The sequence below is a fragment of the Pinus tabuliformis genome, chromosome 1_2 (genome assembly GCF_031772625.1).
Source record: "Pinus tabuliformis cultivar Carrire ecotype Pingquan chromosome 1_2, CPIR1, whole genome shotgun sequence".
NCBI classification, from domain to species: domain Eukaryota; kingdom Viridiplantae; phylum Streptophyta; class Pinopsida; order Pinales; family Pinaceae; genus Pinus; species Pinus tabuliformis.
Genome location: NC_142298.1, coordinates 791018882 through 791044622, shown reverse-complemented (window position 1 = coordinate 791044622; position 25741 = coordinate 791018882). Strand labels below are relative to the sequence as shown.

Genomic DNA, 25741 nt, shown 5'->3' with positions numbered 1-25741 from the left:
TGTTTACACATACTTCCTTTTTTTTAATAGGTTGATGGTACGTGAAACGAACTCGTGTCTCTAGTGCTTCTCTAACTATGTCCAAATTTTAAAAAGTTTCTTGTTGTATAAATATACACACATGTGCAGCCAAATTTAGAGGCTTTCGTGTCAAAATTAAGTTAATTGTTAATACATAAAAAGTTGCTCTACACTATGAAAATCTTTATATCTAACTTCCTGAGATCATAAAAACTCTTTTTTTTTGTTTTTTTAAATTTGTCACACATGTCATTTGTCTTATTTAGAAACCCCTCGTGCAAATAAGTGGTTTAGAACTTTAGATATTTTCATTATTAAATGCGCATTATCTATTTATTTATTTTTTCAAAAAATCTTCTTTTGACTAAAGTTACAGAATAAAATCATAAAGCAGGTAAAATTGGTTATTAATTCCACCGAAATTTCGATTTTTATGTCTTGCCATTGGCTTTGTTTCACAAGGAGGTATCGAGGAAACAATGGCCATAATATATATAATATGGTAACCCGCTTGATGGGTAATTTGCATAAGTTGAGTGTCTTTTAATTGTGGTGTTTAAGGTGATGTCATTTTGATTTCATAAATTTAATGCCCAATATTCTACTAAATTGAATAGATGAATATTGGCCATTTATTTAGGTGTTTTTAAAATTTTAATCGATATTATTAAAAAATTATTCTAGAGCTTAAATTTTTATAATTAATATAATATAGTAATAGTGGCACTGAACTCTGTCTATGGTAGCAACAATAATTTTATGAAGATAAAGTTAAGTAGAGGAAGGTGAAAGATATGGTGCAAGAGTTAAGGGTTTAGGGGAAGTCAGGGAGAACAAGAAGGTAATGGCATGTAAAGAGAAGGAGCCATATGATGAAGGAGAGGTGGTATTTTTTAATGCCATGGATGAGGGAAGGAAAGAAGGTAATGGCATGTAAGGAGAGGGAGCCATAGGATGAAGGAGAGGTGGTATTTTTTAATTCCATGGATGAGGGAAGGAAAGGAACAAATTCAGGGAGAGTGATGTCGTCCCTCTTTAAATTGTGTTGAAGATCTTTATTAAACAATGGAGTGTTAAGTGTATAGCTTAAGTTAGGCATGGGATATGGATTATGGGAGTTTTGGGATTTCTGATGTGTCTTTAGAATGATCTCGCCTATTCCTAATACTACCTCTAGGTTGAGCATTACATTTGTTTCTCTATTTTGTAGCTTCGTGACATGGAAAATGTTAACTTTGATGAATATTTATAGAGGTGTTTTATTATTTGTAGATTGTAACTAATGCAAAAGCAAGATGATTGGGATATATTTCTAAAGGTTGAGAGGATAATATGAGAATCTCCAAGGATGAAGATTCAAACACTTTGCCATCAGAATTAAAGATTTAGACATGCTAAACACCAAGAGGACTTAAAAATGTTAGATGCAAAACTCTAATATTTTAAAAATGTTATATAAAAGTGTAGTCTAAATTTAGACATTTTTTAGACACATTTTTCTAATCATTTTACCCAAAATCTAGCTAAAATTTTAAAAGACTCGCTGGAAATGTAGATATCAACTATTGAGATTGCACAAATTAGGTGTAATATGGGTTTTCAAAGATGTTGAACCTTATCTTTTCAAAAAAGAAATTTGACGAAAAATTATATAGTGAGATTTTAGTGATGATTTCCCAAAAAATACAAATTTTATAATATTTAAACATCGCCTTAAATAAATTTATGCAAGTTTCTTTTATCTATATTAATTTTTTAAGGTGTAGTCTAATAAGGTGAGTTTTTAGTCTTTTTCATCATAAACTATTGATATAGGTGAGTTTTTAGTCTTTTTCATCATAAACTATTGATATGATTCTTGGCAAAATCCCAATGTTTCATTATTTAAATTACATTTTTTATTGCAAAAATGGATTGAACACCTTGGAAAACCCTTGGGACACATGAATTTTAGAGACTCTACAACTTAAAACCAATATTTTACCAATTTCTCATCAAATTTGAGGCAAAATCCATTGAAAAGTCTACTTGGAAAAGAACTAAAAAAAATTGTCCAAATAAATTATTACATTTTAAACTTCTATCACCTTAAACATTAAATACAATTTTGTTTATTTAATTAACTAATTAACTACAAAATTATTTTTGTTAATTTGATTTATTATTGTAATATATTTTATGCTCCTTGTCAATTGATTTAATAATAATAATAATTCAATTTTAAAAGGTTACCACCAGACGCCAAATTGATGTATAAGACTCTCTTCTTTATGGAACAAGGGATCCACCTCCTTGTAGCAATTTGATTGCTAATGTCTACAAAGACATACATATTCTATCCCCTATGGATTTGAACCTATAGCTTCTAAGGAGGAAACACATGCTCTTTCTTATCTTCTCCACCGAATTTTAATTCCTATAAATGAGATAATAAGCTTAAAAAAATAAAAAATAAAAACATTTTCCAAATTTATAAATATAATTATTAAATAATTCAAATAATGATGAGTAAACATGATCTCATAATTCAAAGAATGAAATGTAAACATAATCCCAACGCAAAGGAGTAGAAATAATTAACACTTTGACTAAAAAATTTATAATAGGTGATTATGTAAAACATGGGCTAAATACACTGTGGTTTTGATCACCCATATTAAAATATGTAATGAGAAAGTAGTTCAAATCATTGGAATTAAACATGATTAATGTCAAAATGTATGAAATAGCTTCTGCATTATTTTATATATATATATATATAGTCTAACTAATATACGAAATGACTTTTTCATTGAAATCGACAATACTATGTGAGTGTGTGTTAGAATTTACATGAACCCGACATCTGGCTTTTAATTCCCAACAATTAATTACTGAACAAATACACCACTAAGTTCCAAACACATAAAATTTAGTAGAAGAATGTTACGATCTGAATCAACGAATTACTAACAAAGTTCTACGCAACAAATTAAATCTTTATTAATAAAATCAGAACTTACTTGGGCTCTGATCTTGGGATAATGGCCCAACTAAGAAAATACATTACAGAACTCTAGATCTGATCCAATAGATCTTCTCTCTCACATATCTAGATCTCCAACCCCTCTGCACTCTTTTAGAGTAAACACATGCTCACTGAAATGTTGTTCTCAAATGTGTGGTGGTGTTATGTCTTAGTCTCAACACAGGTTCAATTTATAATTTTCCTAAGCTAAGATTTACAGCCAAAATAAGCTCATTAAATTAACTGAATATAAGTGTCTTAACTTTAGTTAACTTTCTTATCTTTAACTTTTTTTACTTTAACTCTAAGTACAAGTCATAAATTTAGCTTTCTTTACATGTACATGTCATGTAACTCACATTTATGCCTTTCATGTCGCATGCAATCTACATGGAAACTCCACATGTCGCATGCAATCAACATGAAACTGTGCATGTTGCATGCAATTCATATGCATGCATTAAATGTCACATGCAATCTCCTAAAGAGGAAAATCAAGGTCCTTCTAGTCAAGACATAAGACTAGAAGTACTTTCCCGAGCTATAAAACTCAACACTCCCTCTTAGTGATGGAGGTACTTCTGGAAGAGTCTCCTCCACTGGGATTTATCTCTAAGCCCATCTCAATATTTGTAGTTTCTCCCCATGACCCTAAAGCTTGTCTTGCTACTTGAGATGAGAACCTGTCATAATCAGCCATTGCTTCGAGGAGTACTATCACACTCCTAAGCATCTATCAATGTCATATCATACCAACTAAGTCTCTTGGTAGCACCTAAAAAATCACTCTTCCTAGTCACTTGTCCCCTCTTAGTAACTGACACTAATCTTGTATCCAAGATCCCCTCGAATACAACCACAGGTTGTCCCAACAATCTGTATGACTACCCTTCTCTGATGCCAAGCACTATTGTTGCATCCACGGTTACTCCGTCTGAATATAGAAGCACATATCCATCGTGGAACAAAACTCAATATCCATCATCCTCCAAGGCTGATATATTGAGAGCACGTCTATCATCAACCTTAGAACTAATACCACATTAGAACTAATACCATCCCTGTTACCTCCAAATATCCTCGTGACTCTAGCTAAAATCTAACACGTCCAACCCCTTCACTGCATGAGTGGTACTATCTTCACAACTCACATGGAAATTTGAGTCTACTTTTGAAATACTCCAGAACACTGACCTCATCCCTGTTATGTGATTAGATGCTCTATTGTCCACTAGCTTGATCACAAACATCGTAGCTCAGTAGGGCATCCTTATGTCGATTGTTGATTCCCTGAATATTCAGAAATCAGATGGACATGGGCGCAGTCAATTATTTGACTGCACCCATAATTGACTGCACCCATGTCTGTCTGATTCTGGAACATTTGGGGAATCAACAATCCACATAAGCTCAGAGGGCTTAGTACCATGGTTGTTTGACAACGAGTTGCTTAGTAGTTAACCTTTGTCGACTGCCCCTCGACAACTACTATGAAAATTGGTTGACCCCGAGCTTTAGTCCATATGTTCTACTACCTGATCGGCCCTGACCACTATTGGCACAGATGTATTCGTCGAGCCCGTGGTCGACCACCGTGTTGCTACGGGCCACCTCACACACCTCCTGTCCATTGCAAGTTGACTCGCTCACAGCTTGTTCACGTGTTGTTTCCTCAGTTGGTTTTCGGTCTCATCTAGCACCATAAATTTGTTTTGTAGTAGTTTCTTGGTGGAAGTAGCCCGTTGGCCACGCCTAACCTGGAATTTGTGGTCTGCGTTCTATCCACTACTCACAAAAAAATGTGTGCTTCATGTAGACTCTCTTGCAAATCCCTATCTGTGGTCTTCACGCTTAAATATGTGCATGCAACATCTAACACCTCCTCAAGGGCTTGACGACTGCTTATTGGTGGTTGCGTCGTCAATCGTTTCCTTTGCAACTCTTGATTGACTATGCATATACTACAACAAATCCTTTCACTGATCGGACCAAGCGTTGTTTGTCCAAACACTCTTTGTCATGGCTACAGGCCTTATCGACAACCAATTTTTTGTGCACTTTGTTGCATGGAATTGCCATGGTCTTGTCTCTGCCACAATCGACATGACTTGGGGCCTAGTCGGCTTGTTGTTTATGGTGGTTGTGCCCGTTTCCCTTGTACACCCATGCGTGCTTGACTTTTCCATAGCACGATTCGTTGGTGGATGTGCCATTGCTAGCTTGGGGCCTCGTGGTTTCCCTGGCGGTTAGTTGTCTCATGCCTATCGACTACAAGCACGACCCCGCCTCTTTTTTTTCTTCTAAAAAAATAGTGCTAATCAAAATAGATTTGGCCAAAAAAAAAAAAAAAACTTATGTTGCCTTTTAAAAATAAATTCTAGTTCATACGATCTGTTGACGGTGCTTGACCCATCAACATCAGGGGATCTCCCCAATATGAAGTCTCAACTAGACCTCACAATGTTTGGTGTAGGAGTCCCATCTGGTATGATGGCCCGTTGTCATTATCTTAAAGATATGCCCTAACTCTTGCTTTTAAGCATGCGAGAGTGGTCAGCTTTATCTGATAACAATGAGGTTCATGTGCTTGGTGAGTGCTAGTGTTACTTGTGTCAAGGCTCTTTCACCATAGAGAGAGAGGGTGGAAGTGAGTCTCCAGTCGAAAGGGAAGAATCCCAACTCTGTCAGAGACACACAACACAACAGGACATGCACAACTTCCAAAGGAGCAGTCCAGACATATGCGGTAGTCACAACACATAAGAGAAGGTAGCACGTACAACACCCAGTGGAGCAGTCTGTGCGAGTGTGACGATCGTTATAACAAGTTTATGGGGAAGGTTTTGTCTAATGTCCGGTGAGGCAACCCACATGGGCAAGACATCGTTAACAACTCATACAACACATTTTCATAAATAGATGTATTAGAGCAACCAAAAGAGTTCAATTGTTTTAACACAGGTTAAAGCAACATGCATTACAAGTGTTCAAGATTAGTCTTACAAATAGTTACAATACATGTGTGAAAACGTGTTGGCCTGTTAACAGGCTTCTGAATCAAGCGAAAGTTCCAAGACACATCGGTACACCATTATATCAATAACCCCATGGAAGGGGTGTTGGAGCCACTACTCGCTCCTCAAAGAAAAGATTACAGACTCTCAAGGCTATGTGGGAGGAGGCAAGGTGAAAAGTCTTTTGCATGTACAAATGAGGGTTATTTATAGCCAAGGGTAAAATTGGCCCTTGTGACTATTCAACTTCCCTCATGACTGTTTGAATTTCATGACTCTTCAGATTACAAGTGGGTCTCTTGGACTTCCACGTTACATTACATTGATTTACATAGTATGGCCCACAGTAGTGATGTGGCCTGACATGACTCATGACACGACTCGACATGACAGCACTGGTATGTTCATGCTGCTACTGGTGTGCATGTCGAGTTGCAGTGCTGCTGAGTGATGGATGTCCTCTTGGTGTATCACAACTTCACCTCTGCATGGCCAGGTGTGTGGAGTCCTCGATGGTCATTGGGTTCGCTTGATGTTGCATGTGCGTGTTGCTCCTTGCCTATGCTTTGGCATACTTGACATGTTCGTCCATTCACGAAAATCCAATGTTCGTCCGTTCGTTTGTCCGCGAACGCATCTTCACATGTTCGTCCGTCCATCCGTCTGCAAACACATCTTCACATGTTTGTCTATCCATCCGTTCGCAAACACCTCTTCGCATGGTCATCTGTTTGCAAGCACATATCTTCACATGCATCGTTTGTTCGTCTGTTTGCGAACATGTCCTTTTACATGTACTCCCTTTGTTCATCCCATCTATCGTCGCGTCATGTTCCTTCATGTACCTATATCTGCAGTCACTCATGACGAGACGACATCAAATCCAAAAATCTCCTAGTCTACCATGATGCATGATCGTTTTTGGATGTAGGTGACCGGGAGAGCGGACAAGGTTGCGAAACCACGTGAGGCAAGTTTCGGGCTGGGATGCGGGCTCTGGGCACTGCTGGTGAAAAATGCGCAGAAGTCACTGGGAGATGGAGATGGGCAATTTGGATTGGCAGTGACTGCTCATGGGGTTTGGCTCAGCTGGAGGACAGATCTGTGCAATTTTTGGAGGGAAGCAATGTAGGCTATAAGAAGGCTTGGGATATAAATCTGCGTAGTTTCTGGAGGGAGCTGGCAGCGGGTTGCGGGAGCTTGGCAGCAAAAACTGCGCAGTTTCTGGAGGGAACAAGCAGCGGGCTGCTGGTGAGAAAAACTGCACTGTTGTTGGGAGGTTGATCTGCTAACCACCTCTGCACAATTTCTGAGCTGAGCAGTTTGTTGGGTTGTAGGTGGCTTGCTCAGGAAATCTGCACAATTTTCTGGGTCAGCAGCCGACCGACTGACTGAGTGACTAGCTGGGAAAAATGCGCAGTTTTTTGAGGGAGTCAGCGAAGCGGGAAAGCTCTGTAGCCTCTACGCAATTTTTGAGGGAGTTACTCCTAGGGTGACTGCTCGGTCAAATGCTTTGGTTGACCTGCAGGAGGTTTTATTGATCAGCTTGCGGGCAACACAAATTGGAATGGCTTATTGGATGCTTCTGCGTTGTTCTGGTGACAGTCGATCAAGTCGATGGCGAGGTGAAGGTACGGTTGTTAGAGGGGGATCTGGTTGTTAGAACTTCAACAAAGTGGCTAAGTGTGTGAGTGAGCGAATTTGTGTATACGCGACCTTGCAAACACACACTCACGTGACTTGTCAACAAGACACCTCAAACCATTAATACACACATGCTCATCATGACTGACCGACGGTGCGAGCGATAAGCGCGACACTTGCGATAGATTGTTTGACGACCACGATAATGCTTGCGCGACAATGCATACAACTTCGTGTGTGATTGCGACGGATGTTTACATAGTGAACACATGTGCACACGAAGCGAAGACCTTCAAGATCACCAGAACGAAGCCACAAGCATGACATAGCAATCAACATGCGGAAGATGACAGTTGGTCGAATAAGTGAAAAAGAAGCATGCCATGTAGAAGAAACACATAAAGTGACTTTTCGTGTTTGTGCACATGCATGTTACTGAGGACAAGATGTCATGGCAATGACAAGAAGTCATGCAAACTCAACTAAGAGGTGTACTTCGAAAGATGTTCCATACTTACCCTCAAGATGATCATGCATTCGACAAAGTTTGCATGCGGTCCTGATCTTTTCCATTACTTGGTTCCTTGGTCCTTCTCTTTAACTCCTTGGAGGCAATTTCAGCATGTCACCTTTTCCTGTAGTCACTGAGAGGTAGCTCTGTGCAATTTCAGTGGAAAGTGACTCCTGCTGGAACGAGGCCCTAGGAGGCCCGTCTGCACAGTTTTTGCATGCAAGAACGATAGGACAACTTGGACAACACTGCGCAGTTTTGAGGCTCAAAGCACTGCTGGGGGACGAGGCTCCCGGGAGGACACCTCTACGTAATTTTTGAGTGCAGTGCAGCTAGACTGCTCTGTGCATTTATGGAGAGGAGTGCTAGCTGGGGCCTCTGCAGGTTGCGGGGTTTCAGCAGGCAAGGGAGGTTGGTGTCTCTGTGCACTGCGGGGTTTCAACAGGCAAGGGAGGTTGGTTGATGGTTGCAGAAACAAAGTGCATAGTTCTGGGAAGCTGGATGAGGCTAGGTTGCTTGGGAAAATGGCTAAGTGTGAGATCAGTGAAACATATGCAAACATTGATAGGACTCGACTGTGATCGCACACAAACACTTAGTGACACAATGTAGACCATCCAGAATACATAAGACATACTTTTCTTGATGCAACAACCTTCGTGACATGAGTGCGTGAGGTGAGTGTGAAACATGTCTATGTGATGACAACCACTCATACACACACAAATCCCTTGAAGCAAGACAACATTCCCTTTGTATGACAAACAACAACCCCTGTGCCCAAATATGACACATGCTGCATGAAGATGAGAACACGAACAACTCTTAAGATCAAGGAGGGGAGCTTGAAATCGTCAGCTTACCAACAAGCAACCAAGGATAATCGATCGCAAGATCCGAGGTAGGCTCCGAAATTTGCATGCGAGCCAAAATTTTGGAGGGTGGTTGTAGCCACTACAACATGATCCTAACCAAATTTTGATGTGAATCTAACACTTGTAATTCGAAGATCGATTCAGAGTTAGAGCTCTAACATCATGTTAGATTTTGTCGAAACTCAACACCCGATATTTAATTCCTAGCGATTAATCACTGAACAAATACACGTTTAAGTTTCTTACACATAAAATTTAGTTAACCAAATTATAATATGAATCACATGAATTACAAACATATTTCTATGCAACAAATCAATTCTTCATTAATTAAAATCAGAACTTACTTAGGCTCTCGTCTTGGGAAAATGGGCCAACTAAGAAAATACAATTCAAAACTTTGGATCTGATCCAATAGATCAACTCTTTCTCATAGATCTGGATCTCCAACCCCTTTGCATTCTCTGAGACCCGACACACACGCATTGAGATGCCGCTCCCAAACTTGTGTTGCTGTTGTGTCTTAGCCTCAACACTTAAGCTCAATTTATAACTTTCTTAAAATAACATTGATGACCAAAATTAACTTGTCAAGTTAATTTAAGATAAGTGACTTAACTTTATTTATCTTTCCTATCTTTAGCTTTCTTTACTTTATCGAATACAAGTTATAAATATAACTTCCTTTACATACACATGTTGTGCAACTCAAATACATATCTTACATGTCCCATACAATCAATATACAAACTGTATATATAACATGCAACTCACGTGCATACCTTATATGTCGCATGCAATCTCCTACAAAGATAAAACAAAACCCTTTTAGTCAAAACTATTACTGTTTGTTCTATTTTGAATTAATTATACTCCACCATGAAACCTTCTGAATTTTGGTTGGAGCTAACCAGCCATATATTGGGTATTTAATGCCTTCAGAGTAGCTCGCAACTTAGCCCGATAACACGGGAGCGGGCAAATATTATTTAATGCCGAATTTGCCGGCTCTCGTGTTATCGCGTTAAGTCGCGTGCTGCTCTGAGAGCATTAAATACCCAATATATGGCTGGTTAGCTCTTTCCCTGAATTTTGACTTGGACTCGATGTAACCTCAGAGTTTTCATTTCTGCGTAATGACGACCAATGACATCATTAGATTCGAGTTTTTAGTTTTTGCTTTATTTCATGGAATCGTGATTCAATTTAAAAAAAAAATTGATAAAATATTACTTATAAAAAGTCAAAATATCTATTAATTAAATTATACTAATAATAAAAAAATTCTTGATGACACAGATTTTTATTTGTTCTCTACTCTATAATAAATATTAGAGGGTCATTATTTGTGATGAAAGGAGTAATTCCCATTGATGGTAAAACATTTAATATTTTGTAACTCGGTTATATATTATTGAATTTAAATGAAAAATATGATATAAATTTTATTTTATGACCATTGATATTAAGTATTTTTGTTATATAGTATAATTAATGATATAGAAACATTAGTAAGATGTTTATTGTTTTTTTTATAAATAAAAAGTCTATATCATTTTTCTCATTAAATTTAAAATAATTTTCAAATTTAACCATGTAAAATTTATATTAAAAAATATCAAATATTTATATTTAATTGTTTATTATTTTTTTCTATTGGTTTATTATTATATTTGAAATATATTTATGAATCAATAAACCTATTGAGTCTCAAAAAATCTTCAAAGTTCTAGATTTATATAAATTTACCAATTCAATTTCATCATTTCAACATTTTCAAAAAAAATTATAATTAAGAAAAATACAAAAAAAATAAAACTTTTAAAATATAATTTTGAAAAAGCATAATTAATTTTTTATTTTCCTACCAATCATGATTTTTTTTAATAAATAGTGAGAAAAATTATTATAACTCAATTGTCAAATCAATACTTTGACAATCATCACTAGTTGTTATCTGTTAATGTAGATTGATTCATCCTATTATTCAAAAAAACCACATCAATACTTGGACAATCATCACTAATTATTATTGGCTAATATAGATTGATTCATCCCTATTATTCAAAGAAACCATACCACTTACAATAATTAGCTAGTTTTTTTTACTTTCATTTTATCTAAATATATTTAAATCTTGAAATGCCTAAAAAGAGAAATTCTAAACTAAATAAAAGAAGTTTTTAATGGAGTCGGAGGTGGAGGAATTGTCCCGACGTTTAAAAATGGTTGGAATCTAAGCAAAAAAATATCAAAAAATCTTGTAGATGAGTGTTTGAATCATGTTTTTGACGGTGAAAATAGATTCAGCGCCATTAAAAACCACTAAGACACCTTAAACTATAAAGTTTGATAGCTTTTACTTGGATTTACAAAAATCCATACTAAGTTTTTTTCAAAATATAACTAAAATTTCCTTAACTTTTAGAGAAAAAAATATGATCATCACACTACTGCATTTTTAATCAATCAATACTCATGTACCAAACACATAAAATCATAAAATCTTTTATCATCCTAGTTAACTCAACTGGAAAAAAAAAATTATAAATTTTAAGTGCGATGAACACAATGTATTAATTATTTATTTATTAATATTTTAATTGTCAATTTGTTATAGTAATAAAAATTATAAATTTGAGTGGAATGTAAACATTATTATCCATATATCATCTGCCAAGGCCACATCCTGTTGCTGTAACTATCACTACAACAGAGGGGCTGCATTTAATGAAATTGATGTTGGGACGGATTCGAAAACGGGGAAATAGCTTTTAACAGACAAGTAATATTCCTTTCAGACAGCGTGGGAAGTGATGTAAGAAGATCTGAGAGGACCCCTCCGGCTGCTCCAGCGAACTTTTGATGTTGGGACGGATTCGAAAACGGGGAAATAGCTTTTAAAAGACAAGTAATATGTCTTTCAGACAGCGTGGGAAGTGATGTAAGAAGATCTGAGAGGACCCCTCCGGCTGCTCCAGCGAACTTCTAGTGAAGGCTTATTATTGTTTCAGCGAATTTTACACGGCTTATGGGGGGTATGAAAGGTCAGGACTAGGGGAGAAATGAAGTATAAAGACATAGGCAGAGCAAGCTGAATGCACAGCCAGAACCTCAGGAACAATAGTTTTGAGGCGTCGAGGGCAGGAAGTTAGTAGTGGTGGTATGTATTAGGTGCAATGGAAGGACCCGAGTGTGGAAGGAATGATGCAGAGATGGACATGGTGACAGTTCACTGCGTCAATGTTCCGCCTAGCGAAGGCATCGTGCAGGAAGTGAAACACGCAGTGAAAGAAACTCTGTTCCCCGATGACCCATTTCGGCAATTCAAGAACCAGCCCAGGTCGAGAAAATGTGTTCTTGGGCTACAGTATGTGTTTCCCATCTTACAATGGGCACCCAAATATTCCCTCAACTTGTTGAAATCTGATGTCCTGTCTGGCATCACTATTGCTACTCTTGCCATTCCACAGGTAATATGATAGGTTGAGTGTTTGCAGATTCTGGAAATATTTCATTTATGTCAATTGCAGATTCCAGAAATATTTCATTTATGTCAATTGCAGATTCCAGAAATATTCTGTTATGCTGAATTATCTGGTTTTGAGTTTTTGTTTCTGTTTTTGTTATCCTCTGTTTAATTTAGCATTTGATGTTTATATAACTTGGTGGAATCCTTACAGGGAATAAGCTATGCGAAGTTGGCTAACCTACCTCCTGTGATGGGGCTCTGTGAGTATTCATGCTCAATGTTGGTTTCAGTTTTCAGTTTTCATCAGAGTTCAAGCTTCTTAATGACATCTTTTCAGTTCTTGCTTTTGGGGTTTGTGCCTCTCATTGCAATTGAAACTTAGTGGAATTGCTTGTGTTGGGGTTTGCACTGTGCACTTGTCAATTGTGATTGGCAATCAAGAAGATTTAGGAGACTTTGGTTGTTTCATTTATGGATTACATCCTTGCTTGCTTCTAAACACTTTGAATTGTGTTCTTGATTGGCTTTGCTTTTGATTTTTTTTTGTTCACAGATGCCAGCTTTGTTCCTCCCCTGATATATGCAATGCTGGGGAGTTCAAAGGATCTCGCAGTGGGTACAATCGCTGTTGTATCGCTTCTTCTTGGTTCGGTAATTGGTGACGAGGTCTCGCCAACAGAAAAGCCTGAACTTTATATATCATTGGCCATAACTGCCACATTTTTTGCTGGTGTCTTCCAAGCAGCTTTGGGTATTTTCAGGTATAAGTTATAACCAGTACAATCACATTAAAAGTAAAAGGTATATGACAAATTTTGTAGTTTAATTGACTATCTCTGTGTTATGGAATATTGTGTAAATCATAAAACTCAAATTTCCAATTTCCAGTGAGTCAAATGATAGCTCTAGTTTGTTGTTAGATTAGTCCTGGTTAAAATGAAGTGAATTGAATTGGGTTTGAATCCATTATTCAATGCCATTTACTGTATATACTTAATGTTGTATGTTGCAGGCTAGGTTTCATCATAGACCTCCTTTCCCATGCAACTATTGAAGGGTACATGACGGGTTCAGCGATTATTGTGTCCCTCCAACAGCTCAAAGGAATCCTTGGACTGGAGAAATTTACCACAGAGACCGACATAATTTCTGTCATCACCTCAGCAACCAAACAAGTGCACGAGGTTTCCCACTGCCATTCAATTTCCTTTTTGACAAAGTTGCCACAGGGCAAGCAGGCCTCTTGATGTGGAACTCTCTCTTGTTTGTTTATGTGCAGTGGAGATGGCAAAGCATTATACTCGGTCTGGGTGCTCTGATTTTCCTCTTCACTGCCCGTTACATCGTGAGTATTGGCAGTTGAAGCCCTGGAGTATTAGATCATGTTTTTGTTTGATTTTTTCCCAGAAATCATCTTACTTTTTCTTTCCTAACTGGATTTAAACTCTTGGGTAGAGTCCCCAAAGATTAGGTTTTCCTCTGAACAGGGCTCATAGCTGTAGGTTTGTGCTTGTGACAGAGCAAGAGAAGGAAACGGTTATTCTGGGTCTCTGCTGCTGCTCCACTGGCATCTGTGATTCTGGGTAGCTTGCTGGTCTTCGCAACGCGTGCAGATAAGCATGGAGTGCAAATTGTATGTCATAAAGCTGGATCCTTATGGTGATTATGATGAATATGCCAAGTTTTTTTCTCTGATTCTATTTTTACTGTTTTCTTGATGCAACAGGTGGGTACCTTGAAAAAGGGCATAAACCCGTTGTCTGTTGGCAAGTTAGTCTTTCATGGAGAGTATTTGGGGACCAGTTTGAAGGCAGGGCTGATAATGGGTCTCATTTCCCTAGCTGTAAGAGGACTAGCTTTTTCATAACTCATAATGTTTTAGAATTTTTAAGTCATCTTGATGGGGATAGCAGATTTTTCGAATATCTTGGAATCCCATCTAACCAGGGGATAGCAGATTTTTGGAATATCTTGAAATCAGAATATCTGGAAATCGGACAGTGAAATCAAACAATTAACTCTGCAGAAATATAAATATTTAGGATAAGAATGGCACTTACAACCTTCCATATTACAGGAAGGATTAGCAGTGGGAAGAACATTTGCTCTCTTCAAGAATTATCAAATTGATGGCAATAAGGAGATGGTTGCGATTGGAATAATGAATGTAGTCGGTTCCTGCACTTCCTGTTATGTTTCAACAGGTTTTACTTTCCCCCCTTTTCACATTTCATCTGTCCGTTGAATCCAGAACGTACGATTGCTCTAGAACTGTAGCTAATGAATGGCTGGCTGGTGTTCTGCAGGTGCTTTTTCCAGGACAGCAGTGAATTTCAATGCTGGATGCAAAACGGCAGCCTCAAATATAGTAATGGCCATTGCTATTATGTTCACTCTTCTGTTTCTAACTCCTCTCTTCCACTACACCCCCAATGCTGTGCTGTCGGCCATTATCGCCTCGGCAATGCTGGGTCTAATCGACATCCATTCCCCTATTCATCTGTGGAAGTTGGACAAGATCGACTTCTTCGTCTTCTTGGGAGGCTTATTGGGCGTTGTTTTTGGCACCGTTGAAATCGGTTTGATCATAGCGGTAAGGTTGCACATTAACTCTTATCCATACATACGCATCGATTCATTCTGTTCAGAGGTTTAATTAAGCAGGGTGAACAGTGAAATTATAGAACGGTTGAACAGTATCTATCGACCACACTATTTAAAATTAGATCACAGATCAAAATTAGATCACAGTTTTTCAGAGGGTTGAATCTACATATACAATCAAAAAATAATAAAAAGTTATTAAATTATAATTTAAAATTATCAAGATTAACTTTTCTTGGTTGCCTTGCTTACCCAACTATAACCAACTCATTCACCCAACTATAACCAACTCATTCAAAAGGCTATTTTCTACACACTCTATATAAAAGTCCATGTCTTAGAAGTTGGGTCAACCTCACTGATCCTGATGAAAAAAATAATTAATCAATTTGTTTTAAGAATTTGGATGAGTACCTAACTTAATTCAATTATAAATTTAGAAATATTTTAAAATTTAAAGTGAAATCAATTGCTTGACTTTATCTGTTAAATTTCAAAATATTGTTATATTGCAGGTTTCCATCTCACTTGTAAGATTATTGATGCATGCCATGAGGCCTCATACTGCAGTACTGGGCAACATTCCTGGAACGTGTGTGTATAGAAGTAGAGAGCAATATCCAGATGCCACCAGAGTTCCAGGCATTCTCATACTGCGCATAGATTCTCCAATTCTTTTTGCCAACTCCAGCTATCTGCAAGAAAGGTTTGCTTTCGATCAATATCTAATCCAGTGTAGATGAATGAGTAATTGGGTTTTATTAGTTATCATTATAATTTAGTTAATTAATTGAACTATCCTAAAACCATAACTAATTGAACTATCCTAAAACTGCAATGATGAATTTAGTTAATTAATTTATTCTCTCTTGGTTTTGATGATGACAGGATAATTAGATGGATAGAAGATGGAAAGGAAAACCCTGATGGAACTCTGCACTACGTAATCCTGGACATGGGTCGTGAGTATTTTCTCAACTGCTCTACGTTTTGATTATGGTTAACTCATGAAATGAAATGAAATGAAATGATTACCCATTTCCTAACATGGCGCCATTAATAATGCCCCCCCCAGCTGTGACGAGCATCGACACAAGCGGAATCAGCGCCCTTGAGGAGCTCAAGAAGAAATTGGATCTGCGAAGACTTCAGGTAAGAGGCAGCTTGCAGTCCTCGAGTATCATTTAATGTTTATACTCATCGATCCTTGAGTTGTATTAAATCTTATTTCCTGCAGCTTGTACTGGCGAATCCCGGGAGGCAGACGATAGAGAAGCTGAACAATTCAAAATTTGTGGAAATTCTAGGGAATAAATGGCTGTTTTTGACAGTGGACGAGGCCGTTGTCACATGCAAAACCCTATTTCACCGTGAACTGCTCGATAACGCCGATCAGGTGACCCACTAGAAAGCTTCTCAGTTCATTCTTATATCGGCTCTGCCTGCGAATCGCCCAAACTAAAAATGGGGCGGATTCAATTTTTTGTAATACGAAAAAAGCTTACAGAATAGAGGAGGCTAATTTGTCCAATAAGGGCCGATCCAAGCTTGCGCTGGAGCTCGTTATGATATATAATTCTTTACATTTAATTCATATTTATTTATCAGGTAGTTTTTAGTGCGATTTTTTTTTAAGAATTTTGGTGGATTTTCTCCTTTAATTTTTCTAAAATTTAAAAAGAATTATTGAAATCACAAGTTTGATGGGTAATTTTGCATAATCGAAATGTCCTGGAAGTTTTTAAGAGTGCTGAATCTATATAAACAATTAAAAAAATCAATGTAAATAACACAAATCAAAATTTCACCTTAATTTTTCATACCGATTGGACATTGAAAATCCAAAAAATCACACTAAAAACAACTCTGTTATTTCTAGATAATACCAAATTCATATATTTTTTTTTAATGATAAACATCTATAAATTATATTTATAATAGTAAATACATATAATACACCCCAGCCAGGTTGGCATCTATCAATTATATTTATAAAAGCTTTAGTCACGTGGTGGGCATCTCTAAATTCAATTTACAAATGTCTACCATTTTGACTTGGGTGTATTATATATTTAATAATTTAAAGTATTTTAATAATTAAAATATAATAATTTTGATTGTAAATGTTAAGTATTATGAGTCAATTATTAGCTTGCTCCATTTATATTTTGTTTATGAGATAAGAATATAAGAATAAAGTGATGTTTAATGAATAAAATATAAAGTTAATAAGTTAATAATAAGCATAATCCATGTTTTTTATTTATATTTTGTTTATTGGATGAGAATAAAGTGATGTTTAATTGATAAGATGTAAAGTCAATAGGCTAATGATTGGTATATTGCATGGTTTTTAATATTTGTCATGAATTAATAGCTAAGAACAAAAACAATATTAAATTGAAAAACAAGAAGTGATCATTCAAACCCTATTAAAAATGCTTCAAAATTTATGATTTGTTAATAAAAATTAAAATTTCTAAGACATTGAATTTAGATTAATGTTAAAAATTGGGTGAAAATTATATAAATGATGTAAAATGGAGAAAAGAGTGAATAAAGATGGTTTGGGCTTAAAAATTGACTATAGAGATTCCAAAAAGTATATGGAAAAAGAAAAACATATGGATAAATATGATTCATGGGAAGGTATCATTTGGAGTAAAATTTTGGATTCTAAAGAAAGACCCCTCTCCATAAAAAGAGATAAGAACATATAATTGGAGAAATTCAAGATTTAGCATGAATTTTATAACTATTTTAAGCTATTTTTTTATTTATTTAAAGCGATCTAATGTGTAATAATAATATTAATATAATAAAATAGAAAAGACTTTTAAAACGTTAATTTCTAATTAAATAATTATAGAATAATTGTGATGATTATCTTTAACTACTCATTCAATAAAATATAATAATTGTATAAACAGAGAAATATTTTTTTATAACTCATAAGATAATATATTTGGAGAAATTCAAGATTTATCATGAATTTTATAAAAATTTTAAGTAATTTTTTTTATTTAAAGTGATTGAATTTGCAATAATAATATTAACAAGAGCTACATAGTAGCTACTACACCTGCCCCTTAGTTTAAATAACACTTAATTAAACCAAAAAACAATAAAGACAAAGATTTCATCACAAAATAAAATCAAGTAATAAAATATTATAATGTTGAAAGGCATCACAAAAAATTAGAAATATGATTAACTAATATTGTCTATATTAACATATATACACTTTAATTAATTAATATATGTGTCTATGTTTTTTATTTTTTATTAATATATATAATTTTTTATAATTAAAATTATTAAAATATGTTTTTAATATAATAACGAGTTATCTTAAATTAAAATATTGAGAAAAAATAAAAGTAAAGAAAATGGAAATAATAGAAAAAAAAAATCAAAATGTTAAATAAAAAAGAAATAAAACTAAAAAGTGATGATGATGATTAACGTCCACTAAGACCAATGTGGTCTATCAGACCTCAAGAAAAGAGAGTTTAATTGTCATTCTTCAAAATCTTGTTTCTGTGATCAAGGAGCAAGGAAAGAAGCGTTCCAAGATTGTTATAGTTGGGTTGGCTTAACAAATCAAGAAGATTGGAGGTGTGGTTGATCATAGGGAATTGAGAGCGGATATGTGCAAGAGTCGCGCAATGTAAAAGGAAGTGATTTTCATCTTCCACCTTCTTAGTATAATAAATCTAACAAATTCTATCATCCCAGGGAGGCTTGGGAGTAGATCACCACCCGATATCACTCCGAAGCTCATGAGAGTTAGTTCGAATCCTAGATATGTTCATTTTCTTCTTAGTGCTAGTCAACATAGAGAGATAATTTTGGTTATCAAGGGTGGGGTTGATAACCTCCTTATAGTACCTTAGCTTCCTTTTACCCTCCAACTCCTTAGCATCCCACATCTTGTTCTTAAAATGAGAGGTAATAGTAAATTTGATACTATCCTTGCTTCCCATGATGATCTCCTCCTTAATCCCCCAAAGGTTGAGCCAAGACTGAGCATCCTAATGCCACTCGTGCTTGAGGCGCAGGTGGGGGTTTTGACTAAAGTTAGAAGCAATTTTTGGGAGCCTCTTGGATTCCATATTATGAAGCTTCGTCTTATACATCAGATATCTAAACATAGCCGAACTTCTTTATCAGGAACAAACCAGCTTCAATCAAGAGGATAGGATAGGGAGTGTTTCCCTTGATCTTGAGGTTATAGGTTATGAATTGATTTTGGATAATCTCAATCTTTCTCCACGGCTCCCTAGATATACTGCACCCCTAAACTTCACATCCATATAAGATAACAAGGGTGATGAGAGTCTCAAAGAGGAACATTTTTTTACTCCAAATGTAAAGATTGGCTTACTTACAATTGTTTTCAAGCTCATAATGAGCTTTCCAATCTCCAATAATTATTTTCTCGATGTTGTAATTCCATTTGAGCTACTGAGGAAAGTAAATACTCAAATATTTATAAGAAGAAACCTGCTCAAGACAATGGTTATCATAGACGAAACTACCATGGGTGATCTTTTGATTTAATGATCATGACTTTAGTCTTGTCGGTATTAACAACCATACCCATCTTGGAGAAGTAGACATGACGAGTCTTAAGTTGTTCATCTAGGTCATCATGTCTCCTTGCAAGAAGAACGATATCATAAGCATAAATAAGAAGAGTAATGATAAGACTAGCAAGCTCGGTGCCTTTGCAGCCTGCAATTTCTAGACACTCCTCTAATTTATATATGTAAATACCAAAAAGGTAGGGGAAAGGGGACAACCTTACTTAAAGCCGATATTACATTTAATATCTCTAGACCATCCTTCATTGGTCTTAATATTGGAAATGATAGTCTCGTATAGGCAGAACACAACAATCCTCAATTCAGGAGGAACCATGATCTCTTCAAGCCTCTCCTAGAGCTTATCTCGGGGGACAGTGTCAAAAGCTTTTCTAAAATCCACAAAACAACATAAGAGATCGGTTTTACTATTGCGACATTCCTCTGCGATGATCCTAAGGGTGACAAGGTGGTCGATGCTCAAGTGATTTCTCTTAAAACCAACTTTCCCTTTAGCACTTTTACCCTAGTTCTCAAGCCAAAGGGTAACCTTTTTTTCAAAAATGAGCCTATAAAGCTTGGCTAGGATGTGGCTAATCATAATGGTCTTGTAGTTGGAGGGAATACTTTGGTCCCCATTTTTGAAGATAGGCACAATAAGGATTTTAGTCCAAAGCTTAGGGAAGCCATGCTTCACAGCCAAATTGAGAAGCTTGTAAAGATGAGAAATGAGGACAGAATTTCCCATTTTAAAGATCTCAACTTAATTACCTTCAATATCTTTGGATTTCCCATTAGCGAGCTTATTAATCCTCGACTCAATGTCTTCCAGAGAAAAAATATCATCCTTAATAGGAGTGTTTAAGATAGTGCCCATGGTGTCCGGAGAGTCATACAAATTTTTAAGATAGTTATCCCAATTTTCTATGGAGATAGAATGATTATCTTTAGTTTTACGAACAAGCACATTCCGCCAAAAATTTTTGGGCGCAACTTTAGAAAGGTGGAGAAGATGCTCTTGTCTCTTATTAATATATGACCTCTTCTTCCCCTTAATGAGAGCTTTGTATATACTTATATTCAGGAGCTTAATGATTTCATTAGGGGTGTCTCTGATTGTTTTCCTAGCAATTTAGCAGTCTTTGTCATACCAAGGATTGGAAGTTCTATTATTTTTCTTATATGAAGTCTTAGTAGAGAATTTGCTAATGGTGGTGTAAAGTGTAGTAGTAAAATGGTAATAGATTTGATCAATGTTGTTATTATAAGTCAGGGAGCCTAAATCTCTTTCCAAATCCCTTAAGGAAAGGCCAACATTACTTTTATCGAAGTGAATGTGACTTTTTCTTTCATTGTTCTCCTACATGTGGGTGGTATGCATAGCAAGATTGAGGGATAAAGACAAAGGTCTGTTGTTAGATTTAGGCTCGTACCTGTTAAGACTCTCAAAGTTTGTAATATGGTTGAGCAAATGGATGTCAGAAATCGCATTATCCACGACGCTACTACCCAACCCATGGAAACAGGTCATCTGATTGGATAGATCCCATTTATTGATACCATTACAAATTATTAGGTCTTGGGAACTACAAAGTTTGAGGAGCTCGGTGCCAAATAAGTTCTTGATTATGTCTTCATATTTTCTCTTGAATCTGTTAGCTAAGTTACCATCCTCAGCAAGACATAAGGGGTCAGGGTTAGAGTTGGTACTTAACATAATAGATTTGTTAGTAGCAGTTCAAGCATTAAAGTCCCCAAAAAAAAGGATATTGCCTTCATTTCTTAGGTTGTATATGTCTTTTTCTAAGGTATTGAATGGAAAATTCTTATCTAGGTTGTTTTTCTTATAGGAAGTAGAGTTCATAGGGGCGAAATAACATATTGTAAGAAAGATCCTATAGGTTGTAGAATTAGAGATCTCGATCCAAATGTACTGATTGAAGGGGTCACTTTTATGAAGTTGGATGTGAGAGGAAACAATATCCCTAATATAACAGGCTATACCACCAAAACCTTTCCTAGAGAATTTCTTATTCTAGGCATACCAAAGAGTGAGCCCATCAAGGTGAGGGGCCCTAGATTCTTCATGCTTCCAAGTTTCAATTAAAATAATCAGATCAATATCACTCAGGATCCAACTTAACATAGGACCTTTACACCATGGAGAACCACAACAATTCGATAAGAGGATCGAAAGTGATGCTATTCCCTATTTATCACTCATGTTTGGGACTCTATCTCTAATAATAACTTTTCGATTCCTAATGGTTGCCCATTTCCCTTCTTTTCTTGCCTCCTTGACCTGTTGTACTTCTTTCCTAAGTTCAGCTTAGTCTTCTAGAATGAGATCTTCATTTATAAAGATTCTCGTTCCTTTTAGGCTTGGGGATTTCCTAAGTATATCTAATTTATGTTCATTACAACTTACCTTGACACGAATTAGTCTATGTTTATGCTCAAGTATCTTTCCTACCCTTATTGCTTCGGTGAGATAAGTTGTTTGAATTTGAGATTTTGTCTTTAATTATTCTTTAACTAGTTCTAATGTGTCTTCATTGTTTTGTTCTTCAATACCAGCAATTATAAGGTGTAAGGCTCTTTTGTGGCGCTCATGGTCGAGTACAATTAGTTTATTAATTTCTTCTTTTATGGGTTTAATATCTAATTTATTCTCTGTGTTATTTAGGGTTGAGTTATTATGTAGTTGTTCTTTTAGATTTTTAATCTCGTTTTTCAAAGTGAAATTTTCTTTAACCATTACTTGTTTGCTATATTCGATTTCTTGAATTCTACCTTTCATTCCTTAGAGTTCAGTCTCGAGTGAGAGTTTTTATTTTCTAATGATTTGTGGTTATTTCCAAGCATTGTAGGTAATTCTAGTTTAAAATGGTTTTCTCTTTCTTCTCTTCATCTTTCTAAAGTTTCAATGTACTCATAAAGACTCTCTTGGGTAATATTACTTGGTCTCCCTTTGCTAGAGGGGGGTTTAGAAAGGTGAGGAGAAGTACCCATAGTGAAAATAAAGAGGAGAGTAAGTGGGAACGTATGCGCCTGTCAAAGTTGTCTGGAGCAGTGTTTGTAACACAAATTTAATTGGATGGAATATTTGTTGTAGTCCTCTTCGATCCACTTCAACAGATCTTCCAAAATTCTACAAAAACCTAGGAGCACGATATTGTTGTTCTCGTTAGCAATAAATATTTATCTTCTCTCATATCAAGAAATATAGTTGGTGACGGTAAATTTGACGGTATTTTTTCTGTCTATTCAACGATGGCAATCTCTGGCAGATCTGTCAGCATGACAGAAATCCAGTGCAACTTTTCACATAATCTGTTTGGCAGAATTTCTCAGTGAATTTTGCAATTCCGGGTAGTGCCCCAACAAAACGAAAGAACGTAGTGGGCACATGTAAAATGAAATCCGAGGTGCAAGTTTGTATTGTTGGAACACAACAACCAGGAGCCTTGCAGTGAAGACCCATGCATACTTCCATCGACCCTGCCATAGATTCCCCAATTCTCACGTGACTCTAGCGTTGTTGTTGCACTGGCCAAAGGCTGAAAGACCTTGGTGAGAGATATCACGAACTGCAGAAGTATGATATGCCAAAAACTGTCGTTATAAGAATCATGAGCTATAGAGTATTCCTCTAACAACAAAAAAATCCATAATAAGACCTCAACCAATCACTTTAGAAATAAATAAATTTAAATAATAATAGAAATTAACAAAAATTGAATTCCTATTGTTAAACTATGGATAAACAACAACAAAACTTTAGTCAAAAATAAACTAATAGACAATGAAAACAAAATTAATGTGTAATACATGGAAAATTTTAGGGGCTAATATTAGCAAGTGGGCTAATTTTTCATGACTTTTCCAAAAAACAGATGTGCCAATTTCCATTTTTTTATAAAAATGATTTGCCCAATTTTTACAATATGAAATTATTTTACTTCAAAATTCACCAACATTATATAGAGAGTATATATAATCATTATAAATTTGAATAATTTTACAAATAAATCAACAAACATTTTATATAGTATCCATATTAGGGACCAGTGAGATAGCTTCAATATAATTTCCCATCCTAAAAACTTTCCCTGGTGTAATACCATATCCATAGATATAATAATAAAATAAAATAGATTTTTTTTTTAAATATTAATTTTTAATTAAATAAATATGTAATATCTATGATAGTTATCTTTAAGTATTAGGGGGTTTACACAGTGCATTATATTAGATACCATTTTGGATTCAACTGCGTTAAGTAAGTTATTCACGTATGACCATTTCCATGAGAGGTAGTCGTAACTGACTAATTTCTCATGATTTTTGAATAGTTCACTTAGCACTCATTGCATCGGGTGATGCTCACAGGGGTGAAGAAGTGCAATTGAAACTAGTGAAATGAATCACATAGCATCAATCATCACTTCTGGGGCTTGCACTCGGTAACCAAGACTTCCCGGGAGGTCAGCCATCCTAGATTGCCTCTGGCTCAAGCACGCTTAACTGTGGAGTGTTCCCCACAATCAAGCCCACTTAGCTTGCTACCCCATTTGCAAAACCTTAGCAAGTATTGTGCCTCATGAACCATTCAAGTAGAGATCCCTTCACTCTTTTTGAATTTAAGGATTAGGGGGTTTACGCAGTACATTATATTAAATATCATTTTGGGATTCAACTGCGCTAAGTAAGTCATTCACGTATGACCATTTCCATGAGAGATAGTCGTAATACTCATAAAAACCTATAATTGGAGAAATTCAAGGTTTAGCATGAATTTTATAATTTTTTAAGGTAAAACTTTTATTTAAAGTGATGGAATTTCTAATAAAAATATTAATATAATAAATTGAAAATAGTTTGAAAAATGGTGATTTCCAATTACACAGCTATAGAATAACTATGATGATTATCTTTAATTATTTATTCAATAAAATATTAAATCAAGTATAAATAAGAAAATATTAAATATTATTTTCACAATATTTTTATTTTCTTTTATGCAAATGATTAAATTTTAATATAAATAAATATTCACATGTATTTATTTTAATAAATTAGTTTATATTCAATAAAATAAAGTATTTGCGAGTGCATATTTTTATAGCGAGTAGTCATGTTGATATAAGTTTATGGATATATGTTATATGTGAGTTTGTTGATGTCCATGCTTTACTTGAGTCCTTAATGATGGGTGGTGAGAACACTTAAAACCTAGGACATCAATAAACTAACACACAAAATATATCTACAAACTTATATCAACACAAAATAAATCATTATAATATTGAGTAATTATTATTTCTAATGGGAAATAATTAAAATGTATTTATTTTAGAAAATAAATAGTCAAACATTTTATACTAAATAACTATTTTTATTTATTTATAATTTGTTTGGAATAATTAAAATTTAAAATTATATAAATTTGTAACATGTATTTATTTTTAAAAGTTTGTTTTTGTGTATGCAATAATTTAAATTTATTATTATTATTGTCTGTTGTCGAGAGGTGCTCTCCAGCCCAATATGGTAGAGATCTTGTAATGTCCTGTTTAACATTTTCGAACTCCAACCCATGGTTTTTCCCATGGTATTATTATCTAGTGTAGCATATTTAAAGGTTAACAATTAAACCAACCTAGATACATCTTAACTCTGAATCCACCAAGCATTGAAAAGGATCAAATCCCTTTTCACTCTAACAGATTTTTGCACCTCAAGAGATTTGATACCTTTGGGGGCTTAGTAGATCCAAAGTTAAGATGGATCTATGCTAGTTTTAAGAATAAAATACTCAAAATTTTTATAAACAATTATTTTAGTTATATATATATATATATTGTTCAGAATGATTAAAAGTTAAAAATATATAAATTTGTAACATGTATATATTTTAATAAATTGGTTATTGTGTATACGATAAATTTAAATTAGTTATTATTACTTCTTCTAAGTATCTCAGCAGATAAACATTTCTCTGAGC

General features: G+C 35.2%; 2 protein-coding genes across 2 annotated transcripts in view; one reads left to right on the top strand and one right to left on the bottom strand.

Moving 5' to 3' along the window:
• LOC149208269 (uncharacterized) overlaps nt 1-4659 on the bottom strand; it is a 38514-nt gene extending 33855 nt beyond the window's left edge. The window contains exon 1 of the mRNA XM_089398284.1: nt 4564-4659. Coding sequence (XP_089254410.1) covers nt 4564-4659 — 96 coding nt within the window. The remainder of the gene's footprint in view (nt 1-4563) is intronic.
• Nucleotides 4660-11898: 7239 nt separating this feature from the next.
• Nucleotides 11899-16750, top strand: LOC149208268 (sulfate transporter 3.1-like). The gene is made up of 13 exons (XM_089395975.1): nt 11899-12545; nt 12756-12804; nt 13098-13305; nt 13557-13728; nt 13824-13889; nt 14064-14177; nt 14271-14387; nt 14622-14748; nt 14851-15137; nt 15664-15854; nt 16037-16110; nt 16224-16300; nt 16386-16750. The coding sequence occupies exons 1-13, from the start codon at nt 12252-12254 to the stop codon at nt 16554-16556; spliced, it is 1947 nt and encodes a 648-aa protein (XP_089252101.1). The 5' UTR covers nt 11899-12251; the 3' UTR covers nt 16557-16750.
• The last annotated feature ends 8991 nt before the right edge of the window (nt 16751-25741 follow it).

Bases quoted from the DNA above. Each gene is read 5' to 3' on its own strand.
- LOC149208268 (XM_089395975.1), top strand. From the start codon at position 12,252: ATGGAAGGACCCGAGTGTGGAAGGAATGATGCAGAGATGGACATGGTG. The intron at 14,388-14,621 runs GTAAGAGGACTA...TCCATATTACAG, and splicing joins TGGGTCTCATTTCCCTAGCT to GAAGGATTAGCAGTGGGAAG. The intron at 14,749-14,850 runs GTTTTACTTTCC...GGTGTTCTGCAG, and splicing joins TTCCTGTTATGTTTCAACAG to GTGCTTTTTCCAGGACAGCA.